Source organism: Gymnogyps californianus, chromosome 24 (assembly GCF_018139145.2).
Source record: "Gymnogyps californianus isolate 813 chromosome 24, ASM1813914v2, whole genome shotgun sequence".
NCBI classification, from domain to species: domain Eukaryota; kingdom Metazoa; phylum Chordata; class Aves; order Accipitriformes; family Cathartidae; genus Gymnogyps; species Gymnogyps californianus.
In genome coordinates, this window is record NC_059494.1 from 414503 (window position 1) to 438317 (window position 23815).

General features: G+C 52.3%; 2 protein-coding genes across 6 annotated transcripts; one reads left to right on the forward strand and one right to left on the reverse strand.

Moving 5' to 3' along the window:
• Positions 1–544: 544 nt before the first annotated feature.
• On the forward strand, positions 545–7701 carry MISP (mitotic spindle positioning). Of its 5 annotated transcripts, none has more exons than XM_050910439.1 (5): positions 545–594; positions 2980–5163; positions 6061–6272; positions 6694–6732; positions 7027–7130. In XM_050910439.1, exons 2-5 carry the CDS (start codon positions 3105–3107, stop codon positions 7111–7113), a joined length of 2397 nt encoding a protein of 798 aa, XP_050766396.1. In that variant the 5' UTR covers positions 545–594; positions 2980–3104; the 3' UTR covers positions 7114–7130. The 5 variants fall into 5 exon arrangements, with proteins under 5 accessions (XP_050766396.1, XP_050766398.1, XP_050766400.1 ...); XM_050910441.1 differs by having other exon boundaries at positions 6189–6272; positions 7027–7090; XM_050910444.1 differs by lacking the exon at positions 545–594 and having other exon boundaries at positions 2846–3009; positions 3102–5163.
• Positions 7702–11267: 3566 nt separating this feature from the next.
• LOC127025684 (uncharacterized protein KIAA1958-like) lies at positions 11268–18583 on the reverse strand. Its single transcript, XM_050910770.1, has 3 exons — positions 18506–18583; positions 15499–16699; positions 11268–12277 (listed from the first exon to the last, which is right to left on the reverse strand). The coding sequence occupies exons 1-3, from the start codon at positions 18581–18583 to the stop codon at positions 11430–11432; spliced, it is 2127 nt and encodes a 708-aa protein (XP_050766727.1). The 3' UTR covers positions 11268–11429.
• Between the last annotated feature and the right edge of the window lie 5232 nt (positions 18584–23815).

Consider the following 23815-nt stretch of genomic DNA (forward strand, 5'->3'; position numbering starts at 1 on the left):
TTGTGCTCCTCCGTGGGGAGAACCGAGTGGGGGACAGGCTGCCCTGGGTTGCAGGGTCGGGGAAGAGCCAGACACCCCAGCTCTCTTTGGCGTTTCAGGCCTCCTCAGTGCTGTAGTTGTGTCCGTGGAGAGGCAGAGTGTGCCTGCAGGAAGGTGTGCCAGTGCCCTGCTGCACCGCTGCACCGGTGCATCGATGCATTGGTGCACTGGTGCGTCGGCAGATTGGTGTGTTAGCACATCGGCCCATCGGTGCATTGGCACGTCGGCACATGGGTGCGTGCCGCAGGCTGGGGGCGAAGGGCAGCCCTCCAGGCGTGGGAGCCAGCTGCAGCGGGGGTGACGGTGGCGCGGGGGGGGTCGGGAACGCGTCATTGAACCGCAGCCAGCACTGAGCCCAGCGCGGTTCTTGGAATTCCCCACAGGCTCGGGCTGAGCTTATCAGGGCCCCGCAGCCCTGCCGGCCCCGTGGCCCCCACGCCCCCACGCCCCACCGCCACCCGCCCCAGCCACTCCCTGGCAGTCACGGCTCAGCTGGGTGCCCCGCGCGGCCTCCCCGGGGCGTGGGGACCCCTGCCCCGACAGCTCCCCCGGACAGTAAGTGCAGCGCGGTCGGGGTGGGGGCGAGGGCAGTGCCAGGGCACTTGGGGTGGCCATTTTCCCCCTGGCCTCAGAGGGACGGACCCCTGCACAGGGTCCGGCTGCGGTGAGGGCGTGCATGCACACGCCGACCCTATCTGTGGTGGGCAGGCGGAGGGGCCGCCGGCGGCACGCCGACACGTTCATGCACATCTCACATGTTGGCAGGTCTGGGAGTTCAGGTGGCTGTTTGCACGGGGCGGGGTGGGCACGCTGCAGGTCTGCAGCCCATTGCAGGACCCCCAGGGCGAGGGGACCCTGGAAAACTCCCTAGATGTCTCTTTATGGTGAGGGGGGCCCAGGCCAGGCTGACGGGTGCTGCAATGCCGCCTGCTCTGCCCAGCGTCTCCCTGTGGTGCTTGGCTGGGCCAGGGGTAGCCCGGCACAGGGGGGATGAGCCTGGGACCCCCACACCCCCACGATCCTTCAGCGCTGGGCAGCCGGGGCCGAGCCAAGGCAGTCGGATGGTTTTGGGTGCTGCTTCAGGAGGGGCTGTGCCGCTCAGCGTGGTGCCAGCCGGGAGCCCTGATAAGAGCCCTGCTGATTTCCTCCTCCCTGCTCCCCTCCTGCGCCGGCCACCGGCGCTCCCCGGTGAGAAGTCCCCTCCCAGCAGGGACCTCTGACCCCTCCAAATGTGATAAGAGGTGTGGGGAGATAGATAGTTTTCACTCTCCGGGTCATCGGGGGCTATGAAAGAGCAATAGTGAATTACAGGTAGGAACATGAAGAGGTTACGGGAATTCAGCTGGGCACAGCACATTGGGAACGGCAGTTCCAGCAGCCCCCAGCCTGGTCCCTGCTGCAGGCAGCGAGGTTGAACCGCCCGGGCTGGGCACGGGGCTGGGCACGGGGCTGGGCAGCAGCACCACGGTGGCAAGGCATCGCCCTGGGGCTGGCCCGGGCTGCCCCACTGCCCCTGAGGAGACCGAGGTGCTCCCGCCCCAGGAAAGGCTTAAATGGCTCCTCAGCTGCAGGGCGGCCCCGTTTGCCCCCCGGGAGGAAGGGCGCAGCCGGGACAGGCTGGGAGGTGAGCAGAGGGAGCTCTGTCACCAGTGTCGCTGCAGGGAAGGAGGCACGTCCAGGGCACAGTGCATCTGCCCTGGGGACGAGCCGGGCCGCTCCGGACGCAGGGACCCACCTGCCTCCGTCCAGGGGAGCCTCACCCCGAGCCGTGCTCGCCGGTACCGCAGCACCCAGGCTCTGGGCTGCCCCTGTCATCACCGTAGCCTTGCTCCCGGCTTCGCCACGTGCTCCCAGGAGGCTGCGAGCGCCTGGGGAGTGGTGCCCGGCGCTGACGCACCCCTGACCCGCTCGGGCTCGCACGAGCCCAGCCAGGAGCGGTGACGGCAGGGTTGCGGCTATGCCTCGGCAAACAGAGGGAGAGGATGTGCTGCTCACCCGGGGTACGCCCGGCTCGCCCGGGGGTTACCTGTGTCTTGCTGGCACAGGGGCCGGGCCGGGGATGGTGTTTGCCACATGGTGAGAGCTGCTGTCTCACCGGGACCCACCTGCGCCGCCCCTCCCTCCCCCGGCACCCGCTGTCCCATCCAGCTCCGGCCCACTTAGCGCAGGAGGATCGACACCAAGGCCGAGGCAGTTTAATCCTGCTTTGCGTGACACGGGGGTTAAAGTCCCCTCCTTTTTATGAGCCATGAAACCATTTTTATGATCCTCGCTGTTTCAATAGCTCGGCTATTTGGAGCCTCCTTCCTGTAAATGCGCAAGGAGAAATTCCAGGCAGAGGTGGACCTGGCGCTGCCGACACCTCTCCCTGCCGTGAGCTGATGCTCCCGGTGCCGCCTGTGGCTGGTGGTCCCTCCCCGCCCGGTGTGCGCGGTAAGGCACGAGGGTGGCCGTGCTGGAGCGGGCAAGAGCTGCCCGGGGTGGTGGCGGAGGCTGGCGCAGCCGAGCCAGATGTGGCATTGCCTGAAGCCCCACGGCCGCAGTCTCGCAGCACCGCTGCCCTCTTGGTGGTGCAAGTGACGCTGGCTGCCCGCGGCAGGTTTGGCTTTGCTCACTTGTGGCTGCGGCTCGGCTCAGGACGTGGCCAGGCTGGGGAACAGAGGCGGGAGGGGGACGACGGCTTTGGGGCAGTTCCTGTTGGGAACGGTGCTTCGTGCTCTGGCTGCTTCTGTCCAGGACCTGGCGTTTCTGGGTAAATGGAGCGAATGAGTGCTGGGACACGGCTGGTTTGTGTTAGCGGTGTCTGTCCCCTGGGCACAGGTATCTCTCGGTCACCGCCTGGGCGAGGACAGCAGTACCAGGCTGGGAGAGGGAGCTGCATGCCGCCGACCTCTGCTCCTTCTGCTGCTCCTAACAGCCGCTCTCCCCTCCTGCTTGCAGGGCCAGCCAGGTCCTGCCCCTCGTCCTCAGGTGAGCCGGGAGCCCGAGGGCGACCTCGAAGCTGAGCAGCGTCCCTGGTCCAGGGTGAGGTTGGCAGAGGGTTGAATGCTGACTCTTCCCAGGAGATGGACAGAGTCACGAGGCACCTGGTCTTCCAGCTCCCGCAGACCTCGCACAAGCACGACTGTAACGATGCTCACCAAGCCGGCTCGTTTGCAGAGCAGAGGGCCGACAGCGACGATGACGTGTTTGGCTCTGCTCAACACAGCAGCCAGAGGGTGGAAAACGGCTATGGCTGGAAAATGAGGTCAAAGTCACCCTCATATTTCCTGGATGGTGGAAAGGATGTCTGGACCCCGTCGCCGGACAGAGAGTCCAAGCTGGAGGTGGTGAGGTCGGGAAGCCTGTATGACCTCAGGGCTTACAGAGGCGAGAGGAAACCCTCGAAGCTTTACGATGAGGATGAGCAGGAACAGCTCAGGGTCCCTCCACCGAACATCTCACCCGAGAAAGCCAGGGAGCTTGAGGACGAGAGGAGGGACATCATCCGGAGCCAGGTGGTGAGGAAGAGCTCCACCATGGCCGAGAGGTGGAGCTCCACGGATGAGCTGAGCTCCATAAACACCGGCACAGGCAGCCAGGGTGAAGGCAGGCACACGGGCAGCTCCACCACCAGCTTCGCCATTTGCTTTGACAAGCCTTCCTCGGGGAGGGCAGCGACGCCTGTTGACCCTGAAAATGTCAACACGGAGCAGATCAACTTCTCCGCTGCTCGACAGCAGTTCCTGATGCTGGAGAAGACCAACCCGGGCTCTTTCTTCAGCCCAGGGCAACAGGCCATGTCTCCAAAGCCAGAGTCGATGACAAAAGTCTCTAGGCATAGTCCTGAGATGGCCACGAAGGCTGCAAGAGGTTACGGTAATGCCGGTGCATCCAGCCAGAGCAGGACGGACAAGACCATTTATCAGGTTTATGGTGTGTCCTACAAGACACCTGTGAAGGAGGAGGGTTATGCTCCCGGAAGGGCTGATACTGAAAGGTCATATCCCACCGGGAAAACGTCCAGCTTGACTAAAGCATCTTCCAGAGAGGACCTGGACTCCGGCTTGGGTGAGATGTATAATGAAGCCAATGCAGGCTACGCCAGCGACGGAAGTGCATCCAACGAGATCTTCAATGGCCTTGTGGATCTGAGGGCCAGCAGCAATGGCCTGGACAAGGAGACGAAGATCGACAAGGAGACGAAGATCAGCAATGAGACGCCCATCGAGCGGGAGATCCGCATGGCGATGGAGAGGGAGGAGAACCTCTGGAAGGAGAGGGGGATCCAGCGGCTGACCTCCAGCAGCGAGCTGGTGGAGATCCAGACCAAGCCTCTCCTCTCCATGCACGCCTCTCCCGGCCCAGGCAGGAAAGGGAAGGACAAAGGCCGCGCTTCCCTTTATGTCCAGAGGGAAATTGAGCAGGAAACCAAGCGCGAGGAAGATCTGAAGAAGCAGAGGAGGCTGCTGGGGACATATGAGAGGGGGACGCAGCAGGAGCTGGACGAGCACAGGAGGGTGTTCGAGCAGGAGGAAGCCCCCCCGCAGAAGCCCACCCCCACAAGGAAGGCAGAGGAGCGGAGGAGCTGGGTGAATGAGTTTGCGGCAGAGCAGCCCACGAGCCACGGCCCCTGCCCCGCAGAAGACACCAGGGGTGGGAGAAGCCTTCCCAGCTACACAGCAAGCATCACGCACTTCCAGGCGTCCCAGCCGCGCTTCGCTGCCAGCGAGAAGAGCCAGGACCAGCCCCTGGTGTCCCAGCACGTTTCCGCTAGCGCCAGCAAACAGGCGAGCGAGGATTCCTGGGGAGGAAGGCTTCCCGGCTCCACCCCGAGCCCCGCCAGCACATCTGTCCTGCCCAGAGAGTACTTCTCCTTCTCCTTCTGGAAGCCCAGGGTCTCCTTTGTGGATGACATGGGGACGCAGAACCCGCTAAGGAGAGAGGACAGCCGGGAGGAGCAGTACAAGCTGAGGACCTGGAAGCCCCAGACGTCAGCGCTGATCGAGAAGGAGATCCAGAGCGACTTGCAGAGGGAAGAGGAGCTGCAGGAGCAGCGGCGGCGGCGGCAGCTGATAGACGGCTACTCCCTGGTCAGCAGCGACGGCGTTCCCCAGGAGGACTCCCGCTCACGGCACAGCTCCGGTAAGGGGAGGAGAGGAACGGCAGGCTGGGACGGGGCAGGGGTCAGTCCCAGGGGCAGAGTCACCGCGGGCATCGCTCCTGCCCTCCCATTCCTGGTGGCTCTGAGTCTCAGCAGGAGCCATCAGAGGGGGCAGGAGTGGCACCGTGGGGTGCCCGTCCCCAGGGCCCTTTCCGTGCAGGCAGGCGGGCGCCTCTCCCAGGCACGGGAAGCCCTTACGGCCGGTGCCCGCAGTCTGCGTGAGATGCCTCTCGCAGCCGGCAGCCAGAGGTGACCTGGGCTCACCGTAAGAGCAAGAGTGGCCAGAGCAGGGACTGAGGGGGACAGAGTTACGGGTGGAAAGCATCAAGTCCCGGCCTGGGAGAGTCTGGCTGTGGGTGAGGTGTCCAAGTTCCTGTCTGCAATGATTTGCTGAGATGCCCGTAAGGACTCCTGTGTGTTGGTAGCAAGTTGTCCCGGGAGAAATCATTCTCCTTGGGCAGGGATTCTGTGGTCAGCAAGCAGAAGTGCTTGACGCGAAGTCCCTGGAGCCAGCTGGACCAGCCCAGCCTGCCAGGGGGAGCAGATGTGGGGGAACTGCTGATGACGATGAGGGATAGGCCTTGCGAGAGCAGCTCGGCTTTCGATTCCAGAGCTGCTCAGGTTTTGATGACTTTGTGTCATGTTACCACAGAAAACAGTGCTGGAAGGGCCCAAAAGTGCCCAGCTCATGCATTTCCCCTCCCTTGCTCCTGACAATCCCTGGCTGGCACCCAGACATGGGGTCCTGGCCGTGACCAAACCTGCTGGACCGGCCGAGGAGGCCGGTCTGGGGCAGGAGCCTTGCTCTCCTGCGGGTACCCCAGCCCCCGGGAGCGGTCCTGGTGTCCCTCACCCCCCGATGGCTCTTTCTCTCGAAGCTGCCTCAGGTGTCAGCGGCAGCTACTCGGTGTCCGAGTCTCCCACCTCCACTCCTGCCTCGCACCAGGCGGGGGTCCTGGGGCTGGTGTCGTCCTTCACCCCGCTGAGAGTGGCCGGTCCCTCCCAGGGCAGCACGGAGACCCTCACCCCCGACTCGGCTTGTTCCAGCCCCTTCGAGGAGCGGAGGAGGAGGGTGAAGGAGGATGGAAAGGTGAATGCGCCCGCCCTGCCTGCGCCGGGCAGCACGCGGTCGGGGGGCTGGAGCCCAGGAGAAGGCTGGTGGCTCCGGGGCCGGAGGTGGCCATGCCTGGCTCCCACCCGGAGCTGGAGGCTCAGCTGCTCGGCTCGGTGGGAGTCCCGGCGGTGGTGGCACGGGCAAGGGGCCGTGCCGAGCCCCCAGGGCAGCGCCCCGCTGCTCAGGGGTGCCAGCGCTGGGTGGGACTGGAGAAGAGCAGCAGCTTCCTCCTGGGGGGGTCCTGGCCTGAACTGTCCCCCCGCTCTGGGGAGGGCTGTCTCACCTCGCCTCTCCCGTGCCTGGCAGCCTGACCCCTCTGTGGGCCGTATCCAGCTGCCTCTGGATATTTCCCTGCTAGGTTGCTGTTATCTGAACCTTTTTTTCCCCCTTTTCACAGTACGCAGGCATTGAACCCGTTGACAAGATCAACACAGAGGTAAAGTCCTTTACATACTCGAGGGCTGCCCTGCCCTGACTCCCCCCTCCCCACGGGGCTCCCCTCGCTCCCCGGCCCTGGAGGCTGACGGGATGGACGGGGGTCTCGGCTCCCGCAGGGCCACGGGCACCGCTCGGGTGGGCATCGCGTTGGGCAGGACCTGTCATGGCCGCTGTCGGGCGTATTCAACCCGAAGAAGGGGAGCTTCTGGCTGGGAGAGCAAGTCGTGCAGAAAAGATTGTTTATAAAAATATCTTCTTTATAAAAAGATACCGTGCCTTCTGGTTTCTTTAGGTTGTGGAAAGCACCCGAGTGATTCGTCACAAGAGCGCCATGGCCCAGCGCTGGGAGGCAGGGCAGTACGTCAGGGACGACGACTGAGGGAGCCCTCGGGGCCGGGGGGGGCCGGGGCCACCAGACTTCGCCATGTACTTGCCCTGTTTGGGATCAACTGACGCACGATTGAATTACCTGATCAGTTCAGCTCCTGGTTATCGCAAGAATCAGAGACTTGTACACTGCAAATTGCATCCGTTTTTAATATAACAGATGATCCTTCCAATGCATTAGATCTGCTCATTCATTCCCCCTTCCCTTTGAGGTGAGGTAATACTTCTTTTTCCTTAGGAGGGGAAAAATTGGATCACTTTCTTTTAATCACTTCTGCAAGGAGACAGCCAGATGAAATCATACGGTAATTTAACTTCTCATTGGAAGCTGTGTCTCTGGCTTACAGAAAAGCTATTTCATTTCTAAGTGGTTTTAGGTTTTTAAGTACCACACCACCAGGCATCACCTAGGAGGGTACCTAGACTGATGCACACCTTTGGATCAATGTCAGCATCAAACTGGGAAATCAACGTTTCTGCTTAACTCGTGATCTGCTGAGATGCAGTAATATAATACACACACATATATATAAATGCTGTTTATTTTGCTAATTTATTAAAGAGTCATTGCTTTCCCTCATTCTTCCTTGCCCGTTTTGTTTGTCCGCCTGCTCCGTGGGTTCTGCAGCAGGCGTTTCAAAGGAGCCCCCGCGGCTGGGGAGACGGGGTCGGGGACGCGGGACCGGAACCGGAGCCTTCTGCTGGGCGCAGCCCCGGGGGGAGGCGGCTCCCGGGGGGGGGTCCCCACGGCTGCCGGGCTGGGGAAACGCCGGGATCCTGCCCGCTGGCGGCCAGGGAAAGGGCCCGGCCCCGCTGCCCGCCCCGCTGCCCGCCCCCCCCGCTGTCGCTAGATGGCTCCCGGCGAGCGCGCAGGCAGCGCGAGCCCCGAGCACCCACGGGTGAGCGTGGGGCCGGGCAGCCCCGGGGCCGCCGGCGCCTGGCCGGGGAGGGCTGGGCTCCGGAGCGCGGGGGGGGAGCCGGCGGCCCCGGCCCCGCCGCCGAGCTCGGCCCGGAGCAGGGGGGGGGCGGCAGCGGCCGCCGGGCACGGCCAGTTCCCTGCTGCGGCTTCCCGCCGGTCCTGCGCTGGCGGTGGAGGGGGGGGGGGGGGGTGTCAAAACCCTCCCCGCAAGAAGAGGAAAAGAAACTGGTTTTGCAGAAGCCTCTGGGCGTTGCCTTCCCTTGCAAAGCGCTCGTCCCGCTGCGCTGATGGGGTGACCCAGGGAGGCTCCGGGGGGTGCGGGCCCCCCGCAGGGCTTGCTCCGGGGCTGGCCCGCTCCTGCGGCGCGGCGGGAAGAGCCCTCCGGCCCCACGGCGGTAGGAGTCGGGCGACAGCCACGTTCCTCCTCCGCCGAAGCACCCGGCCGTGCAGGCACCACAGCAGGGCGAGGGGCTGGGACGGAGGAGACGGACCCCGAGTCTCTGCGCTTCTTCTCATCCACGGCCTCGCTCAAATCACTTCGCGTTGTAGCTCGGTCTCCACCCTAATTAATCATTTTTTTTCTCGCGATGCAAAGACGAAAAGCACGCGTGTAACCCTCGGATGATGCCCAGCGTTTCTCCCTTCCCCTTGAGCCCTGCAACGAAGGGCAGGGACGGGTGAAGAGCGAGGGCTGGAGCAGGCCCCGAGGGCTGGCGAGCCCAGAGCCTTCGGTCTCGCTTCTCGCAGAAAAAAGATGTTCCTTGAAATCCTTTTCCACCAAACATATACACAAATGCATTTAATTAAAAAAAAAAACTTTCACAAGTATTTTCATCCTGACTTCAGTCATAAACATTCAATTCTTAGATTGCTCATGGAATAGTTTTTGTAGGTTAGCAAGGCATCTTCTAGCTGATAAACTGAGTCAATTTTAATTGGACATCGTTAACACGCAATAGAAACGGAGACTGGGATTTCCTCTTGCCCTTTTTTCAACGTAAAAGTGTACTTTAAGTCCTCCGGCTGTGATCTTTGAAAAGCCTTTTTTGCCGCAGACGCCGCTCCTAGCAACAGCCTACTATGGGTAATTTCCTAATTATTGGAAATGAGGTTTACAGTTTGAGCTGCTCAGACACGCCCTGGGACAGTTACTGACAATTCCGGATAACACTGCGGCCTTGCTTTTAGGAAATGAAACGGTTCTCTGGCTGATCTTCTCTTTTGTGAGCAGCGGTTAAACTCTTGATGAGGTCTAAGTTAGCATATTACCCAGGGTGCTACTCATTTGTATGAAGTGCAATTAACTAGAAATTTAGCTTAAACCCACTGTAAGACACAAATAAACAGGATCCACAGACACCCTGTGCGTAGAGGCAAGCAACCTTCCCCGGCCAGGGGTGTGTGGCCTTGGGAACCGCAGGGTTTGTTAGCGGCGGGAGGGCTGCTCCCCCTCCTCAGGCTCTCTTCGGGGCAGGACCCCGCACACGCACCTTCAGCGCACACAGCGCTACAAAATTCCGTGCTCTTTTGCTGTGCCCACTTGGCAAAGCCTCTGAGCCCGGCTCGGCCACCGCAGCCCTGCTGATGGCTCAGCCCCGTAGCCCCAGCCCAAGGTTTGGGCCGCTGACGGCTCAGCCCTGTAGCCCCAGCCCAAGGTTTGGGCCACTGATGGCTCAGCCCCGTAGCCCCAGCCCAAGGTTTGGGCCAGGAAGGGCGCGGGCGTGTGGGCGCTGCTGCGGGCAGGCCGGCGGGCAGCCTGGGCCGGGGGCGGCGGTGATCCTGGTTCTGCTGGATGCTCTGTTGTTTCTGGGAGGTTTGCTTTCTGCCGCCTGTAACAGCGCGTCGGGGGCGGCCGTTCGCCTGTCCCCTTGTCCACTCCGTTCCCTCCTGGAGCCGCCCAGAGAAGCAGGAGGTGTGGGCATGCTCGGGACAGGATTTCGTGAATGCTGCCAGCTAATTGTGCCACCTGATCCTTGAGGCAGCAGCCTTTCATTAACGAGCTTTGGGGTGTGGACTAAATAGATCAGCACAGAGGAAAGAAAAGCCTGATCTGGTCCTTATCTTCAGACAGGGTGAGAAAAGCCCAGCTCTGTAGGAAGGGGTTTGCTCTGGCTCTCAGCTGTCAGGCACAGAGCTGCACGTGTGGCTGGGCTTGACCTGGGCACTGACCAACGGATGGGTCCTTCAGCGATGGCTGTGGCAGTTGTAATGCTGACTGTGCTCGGCAGCACGAGGAAAGCTGGGAGATGCCCTCTGAGCATTCGATTAAGTGAGTTTGTCTTTTTTATGGCTCTTTAAACATCTCTTAAGTTATTTGGTGATACTAAATGTTGCTTGAATGGGACCAATTCTGGCAAAGGGTTTGGCCACAAAGACCTCGTTAAGAAACCACGGACGTGGGCTCCGTGGGGTTTCAAACAGCCCAAATCCTCCTCGGGGTCAGCTCCGTAATGCTGAATAATGACGGGCTCAGAGCAGGAGAAACCTGAGCACAAGAAGTGAACGTGCTGGCGTTTCAGGAAACCGTTACCTGCTAGTTTGGGGTTACTGGCTTCATCTCTGTACAACAGACAAACCGACCAGACAAACAGGACTGAAAAAAACGTTCTTTTATTAGGTTATGTCAACAATGCAACCCAACAACTCAACTGGACTGTGAGACAACGTATTGACTGAATAGTACTTGAACAGCTGAAAAAAGTTGACATCTACCAAAGTGTATTTATGTAGCTATATTTAGCACTCTGGGGAAAACACTTACCATAAAACCTTTCAACGCTGTCGGCCATTTTAAATAACTTTTTAAAACAGTCACAACTTCTTAAATCTACAAATCTTTCACTAAGAATAATGACATAAACCTTGTTGAAAGCATTCCCATGAGGTATGGATTAGCAGTTGGCAAACATGGCATTTTAACAGTCTCCTTCCACCCCAGAACAAACTGGTGTTACTTATCTTTTTACAATAGGCTTATACAATAGACTAAACGCTGTTTACAAGTGTCAGCTCCCCTAAATGAGTGCAGCTTAAACTCCTAGCCAAGCTATTCAGCTACCGAGCCCTCTCCACGTTAACATTAGCTATTTTATCATGTCATTAATAATACAATAGAATATTAACTTGTTTTACAAATGTGAAAGCTAAGATTCTCATATTTATTTAACTTACTGAACTATCAATTCCATTAATATAAAGAACAAGAGAAGTTTTTCACTTAACCTGAATGCTAAGGTGATGCAAATTTGTAGATGACCTATGTTCTAAGGTGAAACAGAAGAGAAGGGTGTTCTCAACCTATACTAAACATTGCCACTTAAACCTGTCAAAGACTACTTGGAAACATACTCCTATCAAAAAGTGGCACAGCAGAAACTAAATGGATACCTTTATTTCTTGGACTTCTTTACAGGTCCTTTGACTTGCTGGATAATAACTTTCAAGATCTTTTCCATTTTGGCTTTTGTCAGTGACTTTCTGCAGTACCATATTTGGTCCCATATGGAGCACAGAGGCTTCGGAGCTAGATACAGTGGATCGTAGTCATGAAGCATATCCAGTGGCCTCCTCTTGGCATACTCCTTATAATCTGTGACCGGACAGTTATCTGGATTGTCAGGCTTGGCAAAGAGACGTGGACCCGATTCCCCCATATTTACCTCTGTGCTCAGATCATCCTTCCACTCCAAGTACTCCAGCTCTCCCTCATTCTTTTTTAGCACAAGCTGTCCCCAGTACAGATTAGGGCTCTGACTGTGCGTGCTTGCCCCGAACCCCCTAATGATATTGGTGAACATGAGGTGCAAAAAGCCCTGAGGGTGCGTCTTACTTAAAAGTCCCCTCTTACGAAGACTTTCCACATCTTCTTCTGTCAGGTTCTCCAAAATACTCCACTCTCCCTCTCTCTCTTTTTGAGATAGGTGCTGATGCTTTAGTTTCAAGGCTTCCTGAGACGCTCTGAATTCCAACCCTTTAACCACGCTGTACTTGTAGTTGTGATCCTTCAGGTATCTCTCTATGCTGCTCTGAAAGAAGTGCAAAGAACTGGCGGAAAAATCTGTGCCGTTCTGTCTCTTTGCAGAACTGTAGAACGAGGCCAGGTAATTATTGAGGTCTTCGGGTGGCAGCTTACAGATCTCACGTGTTTCAGAAGGGCAATGTAAAACCAGCCAGTCTTTGAAAATTTTTATATCGCTAGCATTACGGTTTCTCTTTTTCTCCCACTTCTTCAACACATCTAAAAGATAAGACACAGCTTTGTGGACAGCAAGAACTTACAAGGAGAACAGTGAAATATAAGGAGGTGCAGAATAACATTCCCCTTCCTTCTAAAAGTAATTCAGAGATTATGGGACTTTCACAAACCCCTTCCTTTAAAGCTTTGGTTTAGATCTGTGTCCTCAACAAGCCAGCCAGCACCACCTGACAGCGCCAGGCTAGATAGGGAAAGGACTGTCTCCTTTCCTGCTCTTTCTCACTTGGCTGGTGAATCTGCATACCACCGTGTAGGTAAGTTTAAGATATTCCTTCTTTATGGATTATGTTTAAATGGGAGAGAATGAGTTCCTAATGAGATTTAACCACTGAATGTCATTGTGGGGTGCACGTGTGGAAAGCATTGGTGCACGTTCTATGGGCCTTCTCAGACAGCAATACAGGACTGGAGACTGGAACTGTCATTGATGGCTTGGCTTGATGTTAAACTTCACCCTGGCTGATTCTGGAGCGGACCCTCAGAGCGTGCTCGTAGGAGTGCACTCATGGGACCAGCCATGTAACCAGTGGCTGCAGTCCCGAGCCTGCAGTGCTGGCTATGAAGCCCAAGCAACCCCAGATGGACTTGATATACTTTCGTCAATTTGCAACTACTCTGGCGTGTATTTTATGGTGACTGCAAGGGGCCAAACTCTGCTCTGTTAAAATAGGTGGGAGTTGGCCTGTACATGGATCTTGTGATCTGCCTCAGGACTAAGTAGCATCCATTTCATATGTTCAAAGTGCTGTACAAGGCATTATGCAAAATACATTTCAAAGCGTTCATCTTTACAAAAATCTCTTCAGAGCAAGAGAGCTCTCGCTGTGAAATAAAAACATCAACCAAAAGTTAGGGGCAGATAGTAAGGAAGAACAAAAAGATGAGTAAAAGTGTATCTTTTTTTAAAAAAGGATTGCCAGGATTCCAGTTGGGTTCTCTCTCAAGTTGCTATGGCAATACCACATCTACCTAGTTCGATGTAGCATGAGAAATTAATTCTTTGGATTGCTGAAAAGCTCCATCTGCTCGCCTGTGACTTTTCCAGGGCTAAAGAGGGGTAGATTGAAAAGGATTCTAGAGCCAACATCTAGAGATTCCCCTTCCTGCACCAAGTTATTTTGAACATGCTTAGTTGTTATCTTAAAATGCTGTGGCTGGACTGAGGTGGAGTCTACTGATCCCTGTGCTGCTGTTTTGGAGTTTTTGCTTGTTTCGTTACTGACTGCTCTATGTGAAGAGATGAATGGCTTGTAAATCAATACATGCAGAGGCCTCACTTGAGCCATAAGCCATTTATCTTGGCAGAAACGGCTACTACACAGACATTCCCAGATGAATTCCCAGTCCCTTCTGATGATATATGTTGTCAATTACAAAAATAGTCAAATAATGTCCACAAAAAACAACTGTGCCAGTTTGTATGGTTGTGGCTCCATAAGGAATACGAATGTCTGTAACCCCGAGTCTATTCCGGAATACTAATGGTGCTTTAAGCGTACACCCATTGCGTTACCGACAAACCCCAAAATACTATTTCAGTAATCTCTTTTCTTTCGAAGGACGCTGTCCAGTCCCCTGCACTGCAGAAACCTGCAGTAGGCCATCGCTCTTTAATGCTACGGCTAGTTGAGATGGGTCATTATTTCAGCAGAGAAATAGGTATAAATGTCTGGTGCAGCGGGACAAGTATTCGGGGTGGGACGGGGGAGCAGCGTAGCTACAGCCCGGCCCTGCAGCTAGGGAGGAGTTCTGGAGATGCGGTCAGTCAGGAAGCATCTGCGTGGCCGCAGGGCAGTGCTGCAGCAGCTCTGCCAGGCTGGGTGCCTGGCGTGCCACAGACGAGGCCATGGGGCTGGACTGTGAGTGTGGGAAGAGGACAGGTTTCGGGGAATATGCAATGGGATTCTCATACTGAGTGCATGGAAGGGAGACACGCTGTTGGGGGCTGCTTCTCAGATGGAGCCAAGGCATTAAGCCACAGGATGGAAAAGAGATACTCTTACTCTTTGAATTAAACTTTAAAAATTTGCCTCAATGTTTACACCTAGATACGAGCAGACAAAACCAGAAAACTGACTAGACAGCAGTTTACTTGGAATTAATGTGGAAAAAGCACCTGCAGGCACTCAAATCATTATAGATGCAAATTTTGTGGCTTTACTATAACATCTTTAAAACCCTGGACATTTGCATTTTATTTGAGGTGTTTAATCATTAGATTAAATAATATATATGTACCTGGCATTAAGGCTCCAGTGTATTATACACATCTATCCTAAAATATGATCATCTATTAAATGAATTAAATCTATTTCATTGATGGCTTCCCCACTACTTGCAAAAGACTAGCATAATTTTGATAATGTCCACACACTGTATGTCAGCTGTTCCTTCTTGTGCGGACGGTGTCTGTTTTACAGCAGGATTAAAACAGCCACAAGCTAGGCTTCTAAAATCTTCATCAAACAGCATATTCTTGTGATACAGAATCATTTAAAATGTGCTCTGTGCATGGCTTAACCTTGGTATTGAAAGTTCCCTAGTAAGCAGTGTATCTTGCAAGTTAATGTTTGAGCAATTATAACTCTCCCCGCTCCAGTAGGATTCCAAGGACAGCGTGTATGAAAATCTTAAAATTCTTAAAAGTACTAAAGCAATTTGTTTAGCTCATGTAATTTAATATGCAGGATTGAAACTTTGCTCCCATTGCAATCTCTGGGATTTTTGCCGTTGACTTTGGTGCAGCCAGAGTTTCAGCCACAATTTCTCTGTTTCACTGCTTTAAAAGTTACTTCCTCTTGTTTTCTTCTCTTGAGACCCGAGTTCCCATCTCTGGCTCCAGTTTCTCACAGGGACTCTCTCTTAAGTACAGCCAACATACTATGCGGTGATACTAAGTAAAATGAAAGACCAAAGTATTCAAACTGGGTAGTTAAGGCTGGGCCACGAGCCAAGTACACGTTTGGGTACCTCAGTGAACGGCATTATCTATTGAAGTGCTGATTGCTTAAGGTAGGAACCTTTTTAGTCCCTTTTAGTAGAAGCAAGAGTGCCCCAAATCAGAGGCATTTACTTTAGATGCTACAGTACAGATTTTGGCAGCTATATGAACTGACCCTCCTTTAATATTTTGGGAAAGTGATTAATAAACACACCCCCACACCCACAAACCCCTCCAGGAATAAAACTCCAGGCTCTCTTACTTTTGTTTGAAGATGCAGGTAGATGGTCTGCATTCTTGCTCTCTGGACTCAATGAGGCTGAAAGATGAGGTGCGTGCCCAGATCCTGACGGTTCGCTCTCCTCAACAGGGTTTTCAGTAACGTTCCCACTTAAGCCTATTCCAAGTGTGCCACACTCAGGAGGGCTCAGCTGGAGTTGCTGCTGGACATCTACAGTGGCTTCAAACTCAAAGAATGTCACAGAGGCAGGTGACTCAAGTTGGGCCTTTGCTTCAATGTTGGAGACAGGAACAGATTTTAAATGTTCTTTTGGTATTGCTGACCCAGAGGAATTTCTTGCTCTAGAACTTTCAGTTGTGGACCCTGCAGGATTAAGAGGACCTAACCTCAAGAAGCTGCTGTCCAGGCTCTCTTGATTGCTGACAGGGGATTTTAGAATGCAGGCAAGAGTTAGGGGTGGCTTTCCTGTGGGGGCAAAGCCAGGCGCTCGGGTGGCTGTCGGCTTGTTAAATGCCATCTTCTGACTGTGATGCATTTGCAAATCTACCTCAGCAGTTACACCTTTAATTGGTGATTCTGACAGAATATTCTGGTTGATTCTGTCTCCTTGGTCGTCTTCATCTGGTATGCACTGCTCTTCATCAGAGATGATTTGTAGATCTTCGTTGCTTTCCAGTTTCACCTTGTGTCTGTCAGTTTTGACTTCACCACCAGATATTGACAAATGCTGCTCTGCTGCAAAGCACGATTTCATGGATTTGCTATTTTTTCGATTTTCTCTGGGTGATGGTTCATTATGTATTATGTAGACTGTGTCATCTTTCTGCTGAGTGTCCCCTGGAGATCTGCTACATGACCCTGTGCTAACAGTGTCTGCTTTAGCCCTCTCAAAAGATGGGGTCATCCTGAACCTCTTTTCATCTAAATTAGCTTCCCTTGATGAAGCCTCAGAAGGTACTAACCTCTTTCTCTTTTCTACAGCTTCATTCTCTTCTCTGCTTCTGACGTGTAATTTTCCACACTGCCAGTGATAGGCATGTCCAACTCCACATATCCACAGAACAGAATTGTCCTTGCTAGGATGACCCATGTTCTGCACAATTTCCAAGGCTGGGATTTGATTGCATATGGTCCCATGGGTGTGTGCCCAGGTCACAAGATTGGAGAGGTCCATGCGCAGTGAACTGTCATCGCTGCACCTTCCGTCACCGACACTCCCATTCTGTAAAAACGTGTTGGAGGTAACTAACTTAAGTGAAAGAGGATGTGCATAAAATAGCAGTCCTGGGGACTGTTTCTAGCCCCATCTCAACAGAGCAGTAATTGTTTTTTAAAAAGAATCATTAGAGGAATCGCTGATCTACAATTTGTTCATTCTTTAACATAAATAAATAAATTTGTCAACTTTGAAGACCTGGAGGATAGTTTGTGGGCATGGTCCTGGAATGATGAATTTATTATAGTTTATGTGTACCTATGGGCTCTGAGTCCTGATCAAGTAGCTCAGCTTAAGAATTTATCATACCTCAGCTGAGCCACAGCAGCTGTTCACGTGCGTGTTCTAAATCCACAGCATAACTGAGATTAACACACTCACTGAACCACCCAAGCAGCAAGCACAGCTCAGCTAACGGAAGGATAACTTGCTGAAGTGTAGTGCTCTGTTTGCAAGTCCGAGTCCTGTGATCCGAGCAAGCTTGTACCCACGGACAATTCTGTCCTCACTTATGGAAAATAACAAGGGAAAGTGTTGGGAATCAGCTTCTCAGTCTCCCACCTCCCCATGGCCAACAGGGCTCATACTTCTTTCACCTGTCAAAATGGCAGCACTACTTGCCTCAAAGGGAAATTGGATATATGAAGTTGTTTGTGGGGTGCTTTTCAGAAACTAAAAAAAAAAAAAGGACCTTGCATCTCTGTATCTAAAACTTGTTTTTAAAAATCTACAATTTTTAATGCTATAATTGATTCTGTTAGAAACAATTGTCTATGGAATCATTTATGCTATAAAAGAATACTCACCATGCTGCTGTTTTCTATCTCACTGAGCCTTCTCTCAGGTGGAGATCAGTGACTGAATATTTTCTTTCTCTCTCAGAACCTAAAATAATCATCATACATGTGTGTGTGTCTGTATGTATGTGTGTATATATATTAAAAAAAAAAAATCTGGCTAGCAGATGCAACTAAATTTTTCAATGCTCAGTCCAAAATAAATGCTCCTGCAGAACATGTGCCTTCATTAAGGTGAGCTCCCATTGAGCTCGAACGAACTATATATAGAAAGCTTGATTTGTGTAAATATTTGCAGGATTAGCCTCTACAGCATACCAATCAAAGTTGAAACAAAATATAAATATTGAAAATAGAATTTTAAAAACCAGACTCTGCGAGATGTTCCTTTCAGCACTGGCACTTTGAACACAGGCTGTGGTTAGCAATCTTTACTTCTCCAAATGCAGTGAACTGCAGAAACAGAAGTGCCAGAAATAGTGAAGCGAGTTCAGATTCTGACATGATCTGACTTATCAAATAGTAAAAAGAAGAGGTAGTTTCCTAACTAAAGAATATTTGCGTATGTAACTTATTTACTAGAGACTAAATCTAAAATTCTCCCATCTGTTTTGAAAAGTTCTATGTGGTAGTCTAGAAAGTCATCATCATTTCTGTGTAACATGTTAGAGAACAATCGGTCACATAACTTACTGTCAACATACATATTGCAAGAGAGCCAAGAAGCCTTACGATGCTATGTGACTGATACCGCATGCATTTACAGTTCATAATGGCAGTCTTTGCTCCAGGCATCTTAGTCTATTATTAATTAAAAGCTTTGCATTTAGTGGTGGTAAAAGATGCCAGACTGAAAACACTGGACGCAGGAATCTTGTCTAAACTGGTTCTTTGAGCAGGTCTGGCCTAAATGTGACGCAGCTTCCCGGTGAGAACAGGCCCTTGTTGGCTTTGAAGGTGAGCATGCACGTGCGGACGGCCCAGCACACTGCGAGTACACGTCCTCGCCGGGTACGTGAGCTCGAGCTTCCAGGTCTCCGGCTCCGCACACTCCTATTCTCTGAGCAAGCTGCGGATGACGGGAGAAGCCCATCCCGGCTGACAGATGTAGGGCTGCTCTGTAATCCGTGAATACGGTGTTTGTCTGCAGGGATTTATTTCATGAGTAAGCTAGTTAGACTGAGGGAAAGCCTGTCAATGCACAGGCAGGAAACTGCCGTGCTGCCGAAGCCCCGTTGTGCACCAGCATCCAAGGCAGCGGCTATGCCCGGTGCCTTTAGTGCCCTACCTCCACGGCCGTGCTTACCGACTCTGTGCGAGGCGGCAGGGTGAGGAGGGACCCGGGTGAGGCTGAGGAGCCCTGCCTGGAGGAAGGGAAGTGGGAGTGTGACTGGACGGGCTGCCCAGGGGCGGCCGCCAGCCCCGTGCACAGGGTGAAGCGTGGTGGCTGCTGCAGGGCTTGGCCAGCGTCTGTGACATGAGGTGGGGATGTGGAAACTGTGTGGTGGAAGGCCCTTACTCTCTCCCTCTCTGGCCTGGCACCAGGACGGGGTCACCTGGGGTTCCCTGAGGCCGCCTGCCCTAACCCAAACCCCCTCACTGCCAGCAGGGCCGGCCTGAGGCCTAGGGGCACCCAAAGGAGCCTGGCTGGCTGTGGGTGGGGGCAGCTGCCTTCCCCCTTCCCGTACCTCCATCCTCACCATCCAGCAGCAGGGGCCCCCAGAGCGGGGTTGAGACCAACCAAACCCAAACAAAACCCAGTGATCGTGAAACTGCCTCTTGGCCAAGCTCCTGCACGGAGGAGGAGCCCTCTGTGTTTACCGGTGCCCTGCTCCAGCAATTCCAAACTTGCAGAGGCTGAGGGGCAGCAGAGTCACAGGCGGCTGAGCTTCGAGGCTGCAGCTGGCCGGGCGCTTACCCACCTGCTTAATTTTAAGGGAATGCTTCGATCCGCTGATGCCAAAGCTAACCATGCTTCGCTGATGCGAAGCCTAAGCGAGTAAGCGTGCAGAATCATCAGGCAAAAGTTTAATTGTTCCAAGGAGGAAGGGGGGAAAAAAAACCCAAAAGCCATGTAAGTGGTGTGGGCTTTGACACTGCCCAGCACAAGGGAGCCTGTCTGCTGCCTGCGCGAGGCAGGGGTAATGACTACCCTGACAAACACCCGTAGAACAATTAACGAGTGTTTGGTAGTTAGGCAAAGCACAACCCAAAGAGGAAAGGAAACAAACAAAAGTGAAGCATACAAGAAGAGCCCTCTCTAACCTCAGGAGATAGGTCAGGGAACTACATGTCCCTTCCAAACAGAAAAGCACAGGTCAAATCTCTCGCAGCGTGTCAGTTGTACTTCCCGATGGGGAACGAACAGTAAGCATCGGAACTGCTCCCGTTTGGGGGTGAAACTGCTGCACGGCAGCACAGCTCTGGAAGGCCCATCTGTGCTTACGCTAGTATCAATCCATATGTTCCTTCTTATGGCTTTCTAATGATAGTATGGATAATTTTAGCCTAGAATGCTTTGCTGTTTGCGTATGCTAGCTTGTGAAACATGCAAAGCTAGGATTTTCAAAGAATTTTTTACTGAAATCTGCTGCTTGCTTTAAACAAAAAACAGATCAAACCCCCCTGTTTTAAAGCAGCAAATGCATTTTTGAGCTCTTGACCTCTCTTAATCTAGGCATTGTATAGGATCTACTGTCACTGCAGTCTCACTCCTAACGAATCACAGAAAACAGGGTTGGAATTCACCTCAAATGGCCATTTCAGCTGTCCTCATTCCTCACAGAAAAATGAGCTCTGCCCACTCTTCTCCTGAGAGGTGTTTGTCTAACCTGTCTCCAAACCTTCCAAGGACAGGGAATTCACAGCCTGTTCCTGGGCCCCGCTGTGCCTCAGAAAGCTGAACGTAAACTTATGGGAGAACCGTTTTCTCCTTCTGAAGTCAAAGAGAGTTTTATCTTCAAGTTCAACCTCTGTAATTCCTCCCTAAAGGGCTGAGCTGCTTGGGCAAACTAAAAGGAACTTCCATGCCAATACGTTTGGTGCTTACAGTTAGTGTGGGAAAAGGTAACAGAAACGGAAGCTCTGCATGGTCATAAGGCCATGAAATTACTGACTTGGCAGATGAACATCTTGATTTCTATCACAGGCGTCTTTCAATGGAATGCTTTTATCTTCCCTTATCTCCAAGCACATGTCTTCCTTTTCCTGATCTCTTTGGAAAAAAAAAAAAGCCTTTTTTCTCTTGATATTTAGTTCCAAATAAAGGCTCTGGTCATCAACTAAGGATACTTCTTCAGCCCACTCCTGCTTTCATATTTACATCAGTTGAGAGTACCTCCAAAGAAACTGTCAAGTGGAATGAGTCTGAATTTACAGTTACAACTGAGCGGAAAAAAATGAAATATGTATTTACCCACAAAGGCTGAACTGACATACTTCTCATCTCTTCAATTAATAAAAATCCATCTTAATCCATAATTTTTACCTGCTTCCAAAAAAACTAGGATCCGGGTGGGGGAGGGTTCTGGGGTTGGAGCTTGGGGGTTGAGGTTTGTTTTGAAACCTTGTGTCTGGTTCAGTATCTGCATGGCTGTGAGTGATGCAGCGTTTTAATTATCTTTCCAGGAGAGGCTCCCATCTGATAATGGACACTGTGTATGCAGGACCCACACCTTTGTGCAGAAAAACAGGACATTCCAAAGCTGTATGGTAAATGTTTTAGGTTTTTTTAACCCATAGGGAATTTAGTGCACTAATATAACCTATAGTTAAGTGAATTCATACTCACTAGAGGAAAAAAGTTTAAAAAAAAAAAATCTATGAGATTTTGCTTTCTCATGTGTCTGGTCTACATAGTAAGCTTTCAAGACATCAGCACTGTATATGCTTATTTTACCTCTGTATTCAAGAAAATGTGGCCAAGTAATTTCAAAGAAGTCCACAGCATTTCAGTGGCACTCTTAAAACTCAAGGCTGACTAAAAGCATTAAAATGCGTATTCTGTTTTAAGACTTTCCTGTGTCTAGTTTGAGCCCTTGCGGGGGAAAAACCATACTTGGCACCTTCTGAAAATTATTCTCTTGTAAGGTCTGTCAAACACAGGTACCTGGAATCACCTGAGAATGTAAACATCTGAATCCTACTCTCTTTACATTTCAGTGGACTCTGTGCAGCATTATGGTATGCTCAAGGTTCTCTGAAACCCTCTGTGACATACACAGGCTTATGCAAGCAGGATAACTAAATAAAGAAACTAATTGTATAGACACTGAAAGCCCTTTAACCACTTTGTTCCTGTCCCTCCACCCTGTAATAGTCCTAGCTATGTTTCTCTTAAGACTTACAACGCCTATTTCGCAGATTAGAAACCCGAGGCACGCACAAAGCAAGTAAATATGAGAGCTTTGGCTTTTCAGCTCCAGATAAGACAGTGCAGGAAACTGAAACAATCCCGGTAGGAAAACAACAGGATACAGAACAGCAGTTCTTAAACTTGACTCCCGCCCCCTTCCCCCGGCATGGATTGTGTGCTCCTGCTCACTTGAGAAACGCTTACTGGAGGTGGAGGGACACGGCACAACCATAAAACACACATATAGGAGGGGGCATATTGCCAGAGAGCTGCCAGGAATGGAGAGAAGGACACTGACGGGGGATGTGGTGTCTGGGGCAGAAATGGGATGAAGCTGTACTTAAACACATCTGGTTGCAAGACGGGAGTTGAGAGTGGAGCAGAAGTACCTCATGGCTGCCAAAAATCATGGAGCTGGTCCCACCACTTCTTAGCAAGGGCCTTTGGGGTGGATTAATCATTTCCCAGCACATCGTTTTTCCTGTTCTCTGCAATGTTTGTTTCTCTCCTCCCCCTCCCCTGTACAAGAGCCTTCTCAGCACCTCTTCAGCTCTCTTCCTGCTTCGCCACGTCCTTCCACCAGTACCTCCTGCCCTACTTGCAGAAATACAATCCCCAAGATACATTGTGTACTTGCTACAGGGTGGCATTCCTCCATTTTGAGAGATGCTCCTAGAAAATAATACCCAGTATATCTGATGGAGGGCAGGGTCTAATTGCATGCACCAGCTCTGAGCAAGAGACGAGAGACTGCTGTTAAATATTAGCCTACAGCACCACATTCTTTCAACAAGAGCGTTTTTGTTCAAAGAATCGGACACAATTTTTTTCATGGGTCCTAATTATCTCTTCTCTTGAGGGTCTGCATTACAGAGCTGCTGTCCTTGGAACGTAACTGTGAGCTCTAAATCAAGTCATCTTAAAAGAACTAATAAAAGCCGCAGCCAGCTGGCAAAGGATTGCCTGGTCCAACAAACAGTATTCAACCACTAAAAACAGCTGTAGTAAAGGAAAAAATTAATTTAAAACCATGAGCTTCTATAAATAGGACCTCATATTTTATTTCCCCAGGAAGAAGTGGGAAAGCTGAAATCAGTGCAGGGCAAATCTGTTACTTGGGCAGAAAATGCTACAACGTCGATAATAGCAGTGTTAGTTACCCTGTTAACGCTGCCATTTGTGCGCAGCTTCACACTTAGGGTTAGTGCTGCCAGGGGAGAGTGGGGAGAGCGGGCCCACTGTTTTCCATAACAATTCTATATGCAGGCTGTTTTACTTTTCCTGGGATTTTTTATTTTCAGATCTGCGCCATGGATGAGTATATAATTGTATCAGCATAGAACTGACTGTGGGAACTTACTTTGTTCCCCAGCAGCCATTTGTATTAACATGATCTTCTTTCACTTAATTAATGGAAGAAGATGTCTGTTGGCAAGAAGGCACTTGTAGGAGTCTTTGCTACTTTTTTAATTGCTTCTCTCACTATTCGTGGTGTTTCTCATAAAGCACAAGCTCCGCCAGTCACGGGATAACATCATCATCTCCTACTATAAAAAACACTTTCAGCTCTCAGAGTTTCGCGGAGCTTGACTGCAACAGGCTCAAAACCAAGTCGGGAATGGTGTGAAACGTGAGTTCTTTTCTGCCGCTTCTTTCCACGACCTGGCCCGGCGGCTGGGGCCCGCCGCTCTGGCTGTGGGAGCCGGCAGCCCGCCGCGCCCGCCGCCCGGTGCCCGGCAGAGGGTGCTCGGCCGCCGGCAGCGCGTGGCCGTGGGCCGGGGCCTCGCCGTTCCGCCCCAACCCCCCCCCCCCCGCCTCGCCGCCTTCCTTGCCGGGCCCACGCCCCCGGCTCCGGTGCTGGATGAGTATTGCAATTAACGCGGGGGTCAAGGTCCTCCTCCGGTCATCCCGGGGGTGAAGGCACCGTCCCAATGCACCTCCTTATTCCTGCCAAAGAACCTTTGCACCTGG